Below are 12,525 nucleotides of genomic sequence, written 5' to 3'. Positions count from 1 at the left end.
CCTCTGTGCCCGGGAATACTGTACCTGTGTACATGCAGACTGGCTGCCTGGAAACCTGGCCCGGCGGTCACGTGGCTGTTGCTATGAGTGTGGAGGTGCATTTTTCTTTTCTTTCTTCCTCCTTCTTGTCCTTATTTTGTTCCGTTTAATGGGAAGGAAGGGGATTGCAGGTTCCCAGGTCTTTCCAAGCCCCAGAGTAAAAGCCTTGGATTCCTGGCTTCTCACTGCTGGATTACCTTTGGCTTCGTTTTAGGGTGCCACACCTCCCATTGAGGCTTCACCTCTGGACTTTCCTCACGAGCAAGGCGCCTTTGAAGCCACCGTGGAGAGAAGTAGGCCTCAGCCTGCAGAAGTCCTCCATGTCTGCAAGACCCAAGTGGCCGAGCTGGAGCTGTGGCTGCAACAAGCCAACGTGGCGTTTGAGCCAGAAACATTAGACCCAGACATGCAGCAGGTGGTGGAACAGGAGCTGGCTGGGTGCCAGGTAAGCCGGCCAGGCAGGAGGTTAGGGTTTGCCTAGTCACCCATCTCCTGCCAAGATGGGGCAGATTGCTCTTAAAGTGACAGTATGCGTCTCCCATGCCTCTGAACCTCACATTTATTTTGGCCTCAGTTTATAGTTTTCACCATTGAGTCTTTGTGTCGTCAGTCCCTTTGAGGGGACAGATGTGAGTAACAGCCCGGAATCCAGAATCCAAAACCAGCCCCGCCGTAGTAACTGTGAGCGTGGACCAGTTTGCTTTTCCACCTTATTTTTCCCCTCCAGCAGAGTAGGTTAGCACACAGAATTCTTCTGAGGATTGGATGAGATGAGCTCACGGTGTCTGGTATTAAACCGTGCTCGACATTTGCTGTCGATTTTTATTTACGGTCGCAAGGGTTGCGTATGAATAATTAGCTCATCAGAACGAAAGTGAACGTCATAATGTGCAAGATTTTCGAAGACCCGCCGAAGAGAGCTTTGTGGCTAGGCGTGTCAGCCCATGTGCTCCGGGCTGGGGAGGAGTGAAAACATCAACTTCCTTGTCTGAAGTCACCCTGAGGATAGCTCGCCAGCTCAGTCCAAAGGCTGGGCTCTCTGTCTCTCCAGGGAGGGGCTGGGATGACGACACCTCAGCAGTGGCTGCTGTCACAACAACAGAGCTTTGCTGGCTGCTTAAGGTGGCCTCTCCCCAGGCTGTGTCCAGCAGACCAGCCTCCACCTCCTACCGGGGATGGAGACATCTCCCTCCTGTCTCAGCCTCCCTCAGGCACTGGCCCTGCCACCAGAAGCTCTTCCTGCAAGAACCTGTCCTGGGGTTGGGGTAGCACAGCCACCTCCCTTTCATCAACCTGGAACTACTTGCAAGGGGAGGTAACCGGGCTGGGGTTAGTCCTGTTAGTTGTAATAGTTGTTCTACAGGCTTTCTAGTCGACTTCCCTGATGATGAAGTTAAGCACAACAGATCAGAACTGCACTAAGTTGTACCTCAAGTGTTCCAAGCTCCTTAAGGCTTGCTATCAACCAGATAGACCTCATGCCCATGGCTTGGTCACCATCAGAATGCCCATCTTGCTATTTTGCACCCATTTTGAAGAGTGGGGGACACTGCAAAGACAAGACATGCCCACCAGGTGGCAGTAGCACCCAACAAGCTTGCTGTGGGCAGACCTGGCAGGAATGTGAGTCTACCAGCAAGTTCTTCATAAAAGCTAAAGGTGGAGGTGGGGAGCGTGGATTTCCAGGGGCCTCAGGCATCTACATGATGTCCCAGGACAATGGAGAACCTGGATCCGGAGGGCAGCAGGGGCATTTTATAGACTTGTCTTACTTGTGGTGTCTCTAACAGATGGAAGATGCAGCTTTCAGGCTCTCAATGGCTGAGAATGTGCTTTGTTTGAACTACGTTTAAAGGTTATATAAAAATTTGGTCTACTGAGAACTCAAGAACAATGGCAATGGGTTTTTTATCCTACTGCACGTACTGGCTTTGTGGGAGCCTAGGCAGTTTGGATGCTCATCTTACTAAACCTGGATGGAGGTGGGTGGTCCTTGGACTTCCCACAGGGCAGGGAACCTGGATTACTCTTAGGGATGATGAGGGAGGGGGACTTGATGGGGGAGGGGGAGGGAAATGGGAGGTGATGGCGGGGAGAAGGCAGAAATCTTTAATAAATAAATAAATAAGTAAATAAATAAGTAAGTAAATAAATAAATAAATATTTGGGATTGGCAGTGGTGGCCTTTGAACCTTTTCAGCCAGTAGGTGGGTTGCTTGCTCAACACACATGAAGTCCTGTGTTCAAACCTGAGCACAGTATGAACCCGTGTGGCGTGCACCTATGATCTCAGTAATCAGAACAGAGGCAGGAAGGTTAGGAGTTCATGGTCATCCTTGGCTACATAGTGTATTTGTGGCCAGCCTGGGCTACTCCATACCCTGTCTCAAAACAAAGGCATAAAATAGGTGAATTCAAACAGCAATTTTGTTATACTTTTGTTCACTTTGTAAAAGTTACAGGCCTCCCCACGAGACTAGAAAATCTGATCCTCTGGTATCTGGTAGTTTTGTCTGATTGAATCAACAATTTGGAAGGTCACTTGGAAGAATATAAAATGTTCTTTTTCTTTGATTTAATAATGCCTCCAAAATAAAACAAATCAAAAGAAAAACCAGGATCTCACCATGTAGTCCAGGCTGACCTGGGGCTGTTTTACAGAGCAGGCTAACCTGGGACTCACAGAGATCTGCCTGCCTCTGTCTCCCAAGTGCTGATTCAGAAAAATAAATATAAAAAAGAAGGAAGGAAAGTGAGGAGTAGATAAAAATAGAAAAATAATTTTATCACTTTTGTTTTTTACTGCGCTATACATTTTTCTCAGCTCCCTTCTTCCCCTTTCCCCTTCTACCCTGTCCCATAACTCCCATGTTCCCAGGAGATCTTGTCTTAGAAAAAAAATTAAAGAAAGAAAATATTTGCTGGCCTGGTTGGGATCATGCCTTTGATCCCACTACTCAGAAGCAAAGACAGGTGGATCTCTAAGCTCAAGGCCAACCTGGTCTACAAAGTGAGTTCCAGGTCAACCAAGACTACTCAGTGAAACCCTATATCAAAAATAGGAAAGAAAGAAAGAAAAAGATTGTGCCTCAGAAAATTCTGCCTGGAGAGGTGGTTCAGCAGTTAAGAGCACTAGCTGTTCTTCCAGGGAACCTGGGTTTGATTCTCAGCACCTACATGGTGGCTCACAACCCAAGGGATCTGATTCCCCCCTTCTGGCCTTGGAAGGTGCTGCATACACACACATAGTACACAGATCCACATGCAGGCAAAACACCCATACACATAAAAAAGAATAATAATAAAATTTAAAAGAAATCTTCAAGATGGTAACAGAATTACGACAGCATTAATTAGTAAACGGGAGATCTGGAAACAGCTTCAGTAAAGCAGAACAGCCGGAGGCTAAGCGAGTCACGGAATATCAGTTTACAGCTGTTGAAATGGTTGCTGGGAAGCATCAGCTGTAAACACATCAAATATTTGCCTAATGCCGATGCACGGGTAAACAAGCCAGTGTACAGTTGTGGTTGCCTTTGTGAACGGCCACCGTTGAGGCTCTGAAAAAGCCACAGGGATGCGATAAGGACCTTTCTGAAATAGAGGGCTGACAATATACATTATTGGATAATCTGTTTGGAGGTAGAGTGTTTCTTGAACAGAACCTGGTCTTAGTCCCAGGTTGGGTTTTATGCCATTGGCCTTGGTGCTAGAATGTGGGGTGTGCACAGGGCTGCTGACCCTGTGCCCAGCCAGTTGGCATGGTTGCATAGACGCCTGAGCTTCGAGAGAGTGTAGAGTCTGTTGAGGAGGAATGCAAAGAGCCTGACTCATTTGGAAATGCACGTTCTGCAGCTGATTTCTTTATAGACCCGTGCAGGTCAGTTGGTTGTATCAGTCACTAAGGATTTTAAGTTCCAAATTACTTCTGTGTTCTTTTGATCTTTTGGAGGTTCAATTGGCTTGAGAACGAGGAAGAAATAAGCAAGGGGAAGAACCTTCAAATAAGTGTGTGGAATTCTTTGAGTTCTCTGTTTGACACTTGGGCTACAACAGAAAAGATTAGAAAGATGGGGGAAAACATTCAGGGTTTTCCTCTTAATCTTGTGCTTGTATATTCTACATGATTTTAAGCCATTAAGCCCAAAGCACATGGATTAAAGCAAAAATACACGGAGTTAACTGACTGATTCCTCACAATAAATTTAGAAAGTAAATTCTGCCGTTTTCTCCATTCTAAAGATTACCTGAGGGTACACAGGTAGGGATCCTGGATGAACATGGCTGCTGTGTGGCCAGACAATTTAGCATCCGTGTTGTTAGCCAGCAGGAAGCACTGGGCGTCATAATCCGTAGTGTTTTTAGGGGTGATTACAGGGTTGCTTAGTGCAACATCTTCCATCAGGGTTAATTTAGTCACACCCTGCTTTTCAGCCCAGAATCATGTCAAAATTTGTGTTTTTCCAAGGTTCCTTCCATCTAGTTTCTGGGACTTCTTTTATATTCTGAGGCAGAGAAAGCAAATCTCACTCATTTTGGAGACTAATACTTGTTGGAGGCTGACGTTATGGGTTGGCCATGTAGCCCATCAGTAGGCAGCATGCTATGTATGCACAGGGCCCCTGGTTCAATCCCTACCCCACCCCCTGAAACCCACTGTGGATAATTCGGTGATGTTCTCTCTTAGGCAATGCTGACGGAGATTGAGCACAAGGTGGCTTCTCTGTTAGATACCTGTAAAGACCAGGGCCTGGGAGACTGCGGAGCCACTCAGCAAGAGGCCGAAGCCCTTTCCTGGAAACTCAAGACTGTGAAGTGCAACTTGGAAAAGGTCCAGATGATGCTTCAGGAGAAGCACAGCGAGGACCAGGTAAGCGTGCAGTGGCGTGGACATCCTAGAGCCTGCCAGCAGTACTCTGGGTGGAGGTGGCAGTGCAGAGACACCATCCACATTAAAGAGTCACGGGATGTTTTAAAAGGAGCGGAAGGAGAGGACGCACGGGCTTCTGGGATCACACTTTCATTCCACTGTGCAGGTTTCCAGGCCGGGGTGCCTGTTGGTGGCTCAGGTTGACTTGAGCGGATTCAACGAGGCTGAGGATTCTATTGATTTTGAGCTTTTATATAGAAAAATTTTTCACAAGGAAGAGTGTATTTTAAAGGAATTTTGGGGGCCAGCAATATGCCTTAGGGGGTAAAAGAGGTTGTCCTACATCCCTGATGACCTGAGTTCAACACCCTGAATCTATGATGGAAGGAGAAAACCAACTCCCACAAGTTGTCACCTGCTTGTCAAAGTACACGCGCGTGCACACACACGCGCACACGCACACACACAGAATAATAAATAGATTTAATTTTTCAATAAAATAAAATGAAGGAATTTTGTGACTCTAAATGAAGATGAAGCCATTATAGAAAACATATAAATATATGTAGATAAGATAAACATTTTATAGCAGGACTTTGAATGTAACTCAGTTGTTAGAGTGCTTGCATACATGAAGACCTGGGTTCAATCCCTTCCACAGCGGGTAGTTTTGACACAGGGTAGGTGGAAGCAGGAAGATCAGAAATTCAGGGTCATCCTTGGTAATATATCAAGTTAGAGATTACCACGTCAAAAAAAAAATCAAAATAAATTGATGGTGCCCACCTTTAATTCCAGCACTCAGGAGACAGGTGGATCTATCTCTGTGAGTTCAAGGCCATCCTGGTCCACATCAAGTTCCAAGCCAACCAAAGCTACATAGTGATACCCTGACTCTAAGTAAATAAACCAACAAATAAATATCATAAAATAAAGATTTACTTCATAAAGACAAAATCTGTTTCCAGGGCACTTTTGTTACTCATTTAAAAATATATATTTATACTGCCCAGACTATCATATAGTTCAAGTGTCCTCACGACATCTAAAGCATCTTAGAAGTGGATCTCATGGTAGAAGATTTGCGTGAAAACTTATGAGTGATTCCATTGGGGACTGAGATTCATAGGAATGAGGGTGGCCCTGGGTCATGGGTTATGTGTTTTCTCTGTCATCCCGAAGTTTTCCTCTTTTAAAAATATGTAGCTGGGAGGTGGTGGTTCATGCCTGTAATCCCAGCACGCGAGAGGCAGAGGCAGGCGGATCACTGTGAGTTCCCAGCAAACCTGATCTACGAAGTAAGTTCCAGGACAGCTAGGGATACTTATATAAGAGAACTTTAATTTATAAACATAATACTGCCCCTTTAGGTTCTTTGGGTTTTTTTGTTCATTTTGCTTTGTTCCTTAAAAAAGATAAATTTCCTGACTTTTGTAAATTCATTAGGCAAATTAGATTGAGTACATAAGACAATCATCTCACTAAATGTAGTTGATATGAAATAAGTGCACTGAATTATAATAAATAACAGTGCTGCTTTTTACTCTGCCCTGTGGATGTGTTGGTAGCTCAGATCACTGCGTCTTTTAAATCAGTCTGCCATCATGGAACACATATATGTTGGTTTGTGTGTTGGTTTTCCAGCATCCCACCACTGTGAAGCAACCATCAGAGTCCTACACCATCTTCCAGCCAGTCAGCTTTCCTGAGCTTGAATCCATCATAACTGAAAGGCCACAGTTCAGCAAACAGAAGGACGTTCCCCAGACACAGGTAACTCCTGTTCTCTCAGTTGGAGGGATGGGAACTAAACTTTCTAGTTGGTGTTTCTCTTTGTACTAAAGCCCGAGCTACCATTGGAGGGCTGCATTATGACTGAAGTATGGGTGCTGGGGCCTGCAGGGTCTGTACAGTAAGCTATTTCACTGGGGATAGAGCCTTGATCCTTCATTAGGTTACCCCTCTCTTTTTCTCTCTTCTCTCCCCTCCCCTCCCCTCCCCTCCCCTCCCCTCCCCTCCCCTCCCCTCCCCTCCCCTCCCCTCCCCTCCCCTCCCCTCCCCTCCCCTCCCCTCTCCTCTCCTCTCTCTGCAGCTTTGGAGCCTGTCCTGGCACTAACTCTGTAGACTAGGCTGGCCTCGAACTCACAGAGATCCACCTGCGCCTGTCTCCCAAGTGCTGGGATTAAAGGCGTGCGCCACCACCGCCTGACAGTTTGCATCTTAAACCAAGTGACCACCGTCAGGGCAAGCTTAGCTCTTTACTGACTGCTCTGCTTTGATTGTTGTCTCAAAGCATGTTCACTGGTAATTTTTTCATGTACGTCCAATATAGTTTAAATAACATTTGGCTGTTAAGTGATTATTTTATAGTTTTGTTTATTCATTGTCTCTTTGGGGTTTGTTGTTTGTTTGCAATGCTGGGTATGGAACCCAGGACCTAGCACACGTGAGGCAAAAGCTCCCTCGGTGAGCCACAGACACAGCTCCTAACTGAGTTTGGGGGGCATAGATGGTAACAAGAATAGGCAAACAAGAAAGAAAAGTGGTAATGACTTGAGGTGATATAAATTAGATGATTTCAGCAGAAGACATTCAGGGTGCTAATTGAAAAACTAGATCAGTTAAACCATTCGAATTGTGTCCACTTACAGGTTCTGGCATTAAAACCGTTGGAACAGAAAGATTTAATTAAGTTCACAGAATTCAATGCCAAGAAAACATGGCTGCAGTATTGCCAACAGGATAAAGATGCAAATCAGGAATCAGCTCCGAGGTAAAGCATTTTTTAGATTCTCTAATTATTTTAATGTGTGTGGGTGTTTGGCCTGCCTGTATGCCTGTGCACCATTGCCTGTCTGGTGCCTGAGAAGGCCAGAAGAGAGTGTTCGATGCCCTGGAACTAGAGTTACAGACAATTGTGAGCCAACATAGGTGCTGAGGATTGAACCTGGGTCCTCTGGAAGAGCAGTCAGTGCTCCTAACCACTGAACCATCTCTCCAGCCTGAGACAAAGCATTTCTAAGTATGCTGGGCATCCATTATCTAACGGATGTATTTTTGCATTTTTTTCTCTCTTTTATTTATGAGGTAGGGTTTGGTATAACCCAATGTGGTCTCAAACTTGCACTATGGCTTTCTAATCCTCCTGCCCCACTCCGAATACTGAGATTACAGGCGTGCACTCCCACGCCTGGCATGTGTGAGGCTGGTGCTCAAACCCAGGGCACCGTGCCTACTAGTCACTCTACCAGCTGAGGGACAGCCCCCGCCCCAGAAAAAGGAAATTTAGGTTCATTTATTCTACGTGCTTGAGTGTTTTGACTTTGTGTATGTATGTGTGCCACTTGTGTGCCTGGTGCCCATAGGAGTCAGCAGAGGGCCTCAGATCCCCAGAAACTGAACTTAGGGACAGTTGTGGGCTACCCTGGGAACTGAACCTGGGTCCTCTGCAAGAGCAGCAAGTTGGTTAAGTTGTTCTTAACCAACTCTCCAGCCTTCCCAGCCACTTTTGGATATTTAGTATTGGAAGAATTGTTTATTTTAAAATCCGACATGAAACATTGTATAAATGTAATCTGAGATTTATGCGTGTGTGGTGTGTCAATTCTTTTCATACTTTTTTTTCTCCTCTTCACAAGCGGCAAGGTTCCTGACCCTGGAAATGCGGCTCCAGGTTCAGCCTTGTCACCCCAGGGCCAAAGTGGTGACAAGTGGCTGTACCTTCACCATGAACTAACTTCAAGACCAAATCTCCCAGGACTTCAGCTCGTGGAGCCTCAGGTCTGTGTGCTTCTCTCTCTCGGGAACCCAGCGAGGGCTCATCCAGAAACCTGTGTTCTCTGCACGATGTGCCCCTTTGTTTTCAGAAAGCAGAGGAACCCTGTGGTTTCTTCCCCGGCCCGGCCCTCCCTTTCTGTTCCTGTAGCCCCTGCTCCCTGATCATGGAGCTCGCTACGTTTCTTATTTGCTTCTCTGCCTATGTGTTCGTGTGCATGTTTCTGGAACAGAACAGTTAAGGAAGGAAAGATGATTGACTCACGGTGTCAGAAAGTCATCGTGAGGGGGACGGCACAGCCGCTGGGGCAGCTCCCTCAACAGTGGCCAGTTCACATGGCTTGTTCACATCTTGGTGGATCAGGAAGAGAGCAGGGACCAAGGCAGGGCCATGCTGTTACCCTCAAAGCCCATCTCCAGTGGCCCACATCCACCCGAAAGGTCACCTTCCACAGCAGTGCCAGCAGCCCACAAGGGACACTCCAGATTTAAGCTGTAATGCTCTGTGTTCACCATTAGAAGGTCAGAGAAGAAAATCCGTGTCTGCTTGGTTCACATTTGAGTGCCTAGCATAGCACCTATGGCAATCTGGCGTCTTAGTTACTATCTGATGAATGAATAGCCTGTACTAAGTTTTACAAGACACCTATAGAATGGTGAGTACATGCCATTCATGCATCAGAAGATCCTGTAGAACCTATCACGTGCCAGCCTGTGCCAATGGCACATTTTGTTTATGTTGAGTTCTTTCCAAACCAGAAACAAGTGAGAGTGGCCTGGTTTGGCTGCTCCCAGCCACCAGGTTGTGTTTTGTTTTTATAATTTGTTTAACTTTATTTCATGCACATTGGTGTGAAGGTGTCAGATCTCCTAGAATTGGAGTTACAGTTATGAGCTTCCATGTTGGATGCTGGGAGTTGAACCCATACCCTCTGGAAGAGCAGTCAATGCTCTTAACGGCTAAGCCATCTCTCCAGTCCTCAGCTACCAGGTTTTATCTAGTCAGATATGTACTTACTTGGCCTGGGCAAAGGTCCTCGTGAGTTCTAATTTCTAGTCTAATGGGAATGTATTTCATGCTCAGAACCTTATTTGACCATTCAGAGTGGAATTAGCCTCCTAGGTAGGATTTTGTCTGGATTTCTCCTTATTAATCGCACTTAAAACATATATATATATATATGTCTTTTAAAGTCCTATCCATTCTTTTCCCTGGAGAGTCTTCTACCACCACAACCTGGTTTTTTGTTTTGTTTTGTTTCATTTCGTTTTTAAGTTTGTCAGCGAGTTGAGACTTTCATGCACGCCTGCAATGGATTCTGACCATATTTACCCGAAGTTCTCTGATATACACCTCTACTCCCTTCTTTTTTTTTTTTTAATATTTATTTATTTATTATGTATACAATATTCTGTCAGTGTGTGTGCCTGCAGACCAGAAGAGGGCACCAGACCCCTCTACAGATGGTTGTGAGCCACCATGTGGTTGCTGGGAATTGAACTCAAGACCTTTGGAAGAGCAGGCAATGCTCTTAACCTCTGAGCCATCTCTCCAGCCCCTCTACTCCCTTCTTTTATGCCATCTTCTCTTATAGCCCACGGATTGTAATTTGTGATGCCCGTGTACTTATCGGTATAGGACCATCCAACGGAGCACAAAGCCTCATGGACTTTGCCCCATCCACTCTGGCACGCCATTGATGTTATAAAATATGTTTTTCAATTTGAGAAATGTGCTCAAGACTCACTCCTCCTTCTGAACATGGTTCAGTTCCAACGCTGACTTGCCCTTTCAATAACAAGTCAGATGTGGATCTATCCCTAGCTGTGACTGACTTTTAGGGGTTTTCTTGTGGGTAGCAGGGGTTTGAGACAGGGTTTCTCTGTGTTGTCCTGGTACTCACTCTGTAGACTAAGCTGACTTTGAACTCAGAGATCCACCCACCTGTGCCTTCGGAATATTGGAACCAAAGGTGCTCACCACCTCCGCCTGGCTTTTTCCTAATTGTGATTTGTATCTCATTCTAAGAGTTGGCTATACAAGGAGCCAACTAGTAAACAAACTAGTACATAATAAACAGACTAGTTAAAAAACTGGCTAAGTAACCAGGCAGTGGTGGCTTGCACCTTTAGTCCCAGTATTCCAGAGGCAGATCTCCGAGTTCAAGGCCAGCCTGGTATACAGATTGAGTTCCAAGACAGCCAAAGCTACACAGAGAAACCCTGTCTTGAAATAATGAGGGAAGGAGGGACTGGCTAAGTTTGTGGTTTGAATAGCCTATTAAGTTGAAAGATTAAATTGAGAATGCAGCTCAGTGGTTGAGCACTTGCCTAGCATATAGAAGACCCTGGGTTCAGTCCCTAGAACTGCCAAAAATATTAAATAAACACATACATCTATAAATTAGTGGCTTTATTAATTCCTCTAATTGTGCTTTCTCCCTCATGTTAGTAGCTAAATGGATCCTTTTTTTCTTATAGTGACAGGATACAGAAGCTTGCTGAGGGGGTACCCGGGAGGCTTGCGCGCTGAGGCGTTCTCATCGCGTTTACTTTAGCTCCAGCAGCGGCTCAGGCTATAACTAATTAGGTTTCTGTCTTCTGGACAGGTGGCCACAAATACAAGCACGCTGCCCAGTGTGAGTGTGTATAACTTCAGATGCCCTACGGCCGATGAACTGCACACTTATACCACCCAGCTCGAAGATCTTCGCCTAGAAGCAAACCGCCTTCAGACCCAGGTAGAAATTACAGACTGTGAATTTTTCTCATGGCAGTAACACTTTGCAGAAAGAAAGACAGGAGGTCGTCATCTCCTTCACTGTGCAGTTAATAGAGTCAGAATGGAATGAGTCTTAGGATTAGAAATGGAATTTTTCTTGCTTGCCAACTTGGGTGGTTTGTGTTGTGCTGGGAGTTGAATCAAGGACTTCCCGTGCTCCAGGCAAATGCCGTCTCACTGAGCTCCGTGCCCAGCCCTCTGCCAGCTCTGGTGAATTTTGCAGTGGCTACCCAAAGCAATATGCAAAGACTTCTGACTCTGAGCCCAGGATCAACAAGGGGTGTGTGTAACAGGGGTGGTGATTGCTTAGTGAGGGTTACAGAGTGCCCTGGGTTCTAACCTTGCGTAAGCTTACTCTGACCGGTGTGCTGGGTGGTGGTCGGTATCCTTCAGCTAAGACAGCAAGGAAACGAAGCACACATGAGGATGAATGGCAGCAGGCTGGTTCAGTGGCCTAATGACTTAGGGATCGTGGCTTAATAAAACACTAATTAATTGATCATCTAGCAAGCATTAGTTGAAACAGTTTATCATAAGTTTTTCTGAACGTAAACCTGGAGAGATGAGTCAGTGGTTGAGAGTACTGCTCTTTCAGAGGACTGGCGTTTGGTTCTCAGCCACCATTATCGGGTGACTTAAACCCTCTTGTACTGCTTTCATGGGCACCTACACCCCCATGCATACACCCCCACACAGACACACACATGCATAGACTTAATATCCCAGAATAAGTCCTCCTTAAAAGCGTAGCATAAATTGCGTACACTAATGGAAATGTGGAAAGCACACGTTTAGGAAGGCAAGGAATCTTAACAATATTTTTTTTCGTGATTTAGGAAAGTATGACAGAAGAAACATACACCAATTTTGATAAAAGATTGTTTGAACTCTTTCTGAGCCTCAGTCGCTACCTGGGCAGTGTGGAGGAGCTGCTGCAGAGACCTGAGCTGCTCAGGGAGGATGCGGCTGCCCAGCAGGCACTTTTTGAGGTATTGCACACCTAATGCACCTGTGTCCGTCTTTCTGCAGCGGCGGTACTTCAGGCCAGAGCTCACTGCCT

General features: G+C 45.8%; 1 protein-coding gene across 1 annotated transcript in view; it reads left to right on the top strand.

The window, feature by feature from the left end:
* Syne2 (spectrin repeat containing nuclear envelope protein 2) overlaps positions 1-12,525 on the top strand; it is a 300,335-nt gene that overhangs the window by 199,099 nt on the left and 88,711 nt on the right. Inside the window, exons 66-72 of the mRNA XM_057782661.1 lie at positions 254-484; positions 4,727-4,909; positions 6,554-6,682; positions 7,561-7,682; positions 8,548-8,689; positions 11,293-11,424; positions 12,302-12,454. Of these exons, the coding sequence (XP_057638644.1) occupies positions 254-484; positions 4,727-4,909; positions 6,554-6,682; positions 7,561-7,682; positions 8,548-8,689; positions 11,293-11,424; positions 12,302-12,454 (1,092 nt within the window). The remainder of the gene's footprint in view (positions 1-253; positions 485-4,726; positions 4,910-6,553; positions 6,683-7,560; positions 7,683-8,547; positions 8,690-11,292; positions 11,425-12,301; positions 12,455-12,525) is intronic.

Source organism: Chionomys nivalis, chromosome 10 (genome assembly GCF_950005125.1).
Source record: "Chionomys nivalis chromosome 10, mChiNiv1.1, whole genome shotgun sequence".
NCBI classification, from domain to species: Eukaryota; Metazoa; Chordata; class Mammalia; order Rodentia; family Cricetidae; genus Chionomys; species Chionomys nivalis.
The sequence above is the reverse complement of the archived record's forward strand: the minus strand, read 5'-3'. Positions and strand labels throughout refer to the sequence as shown.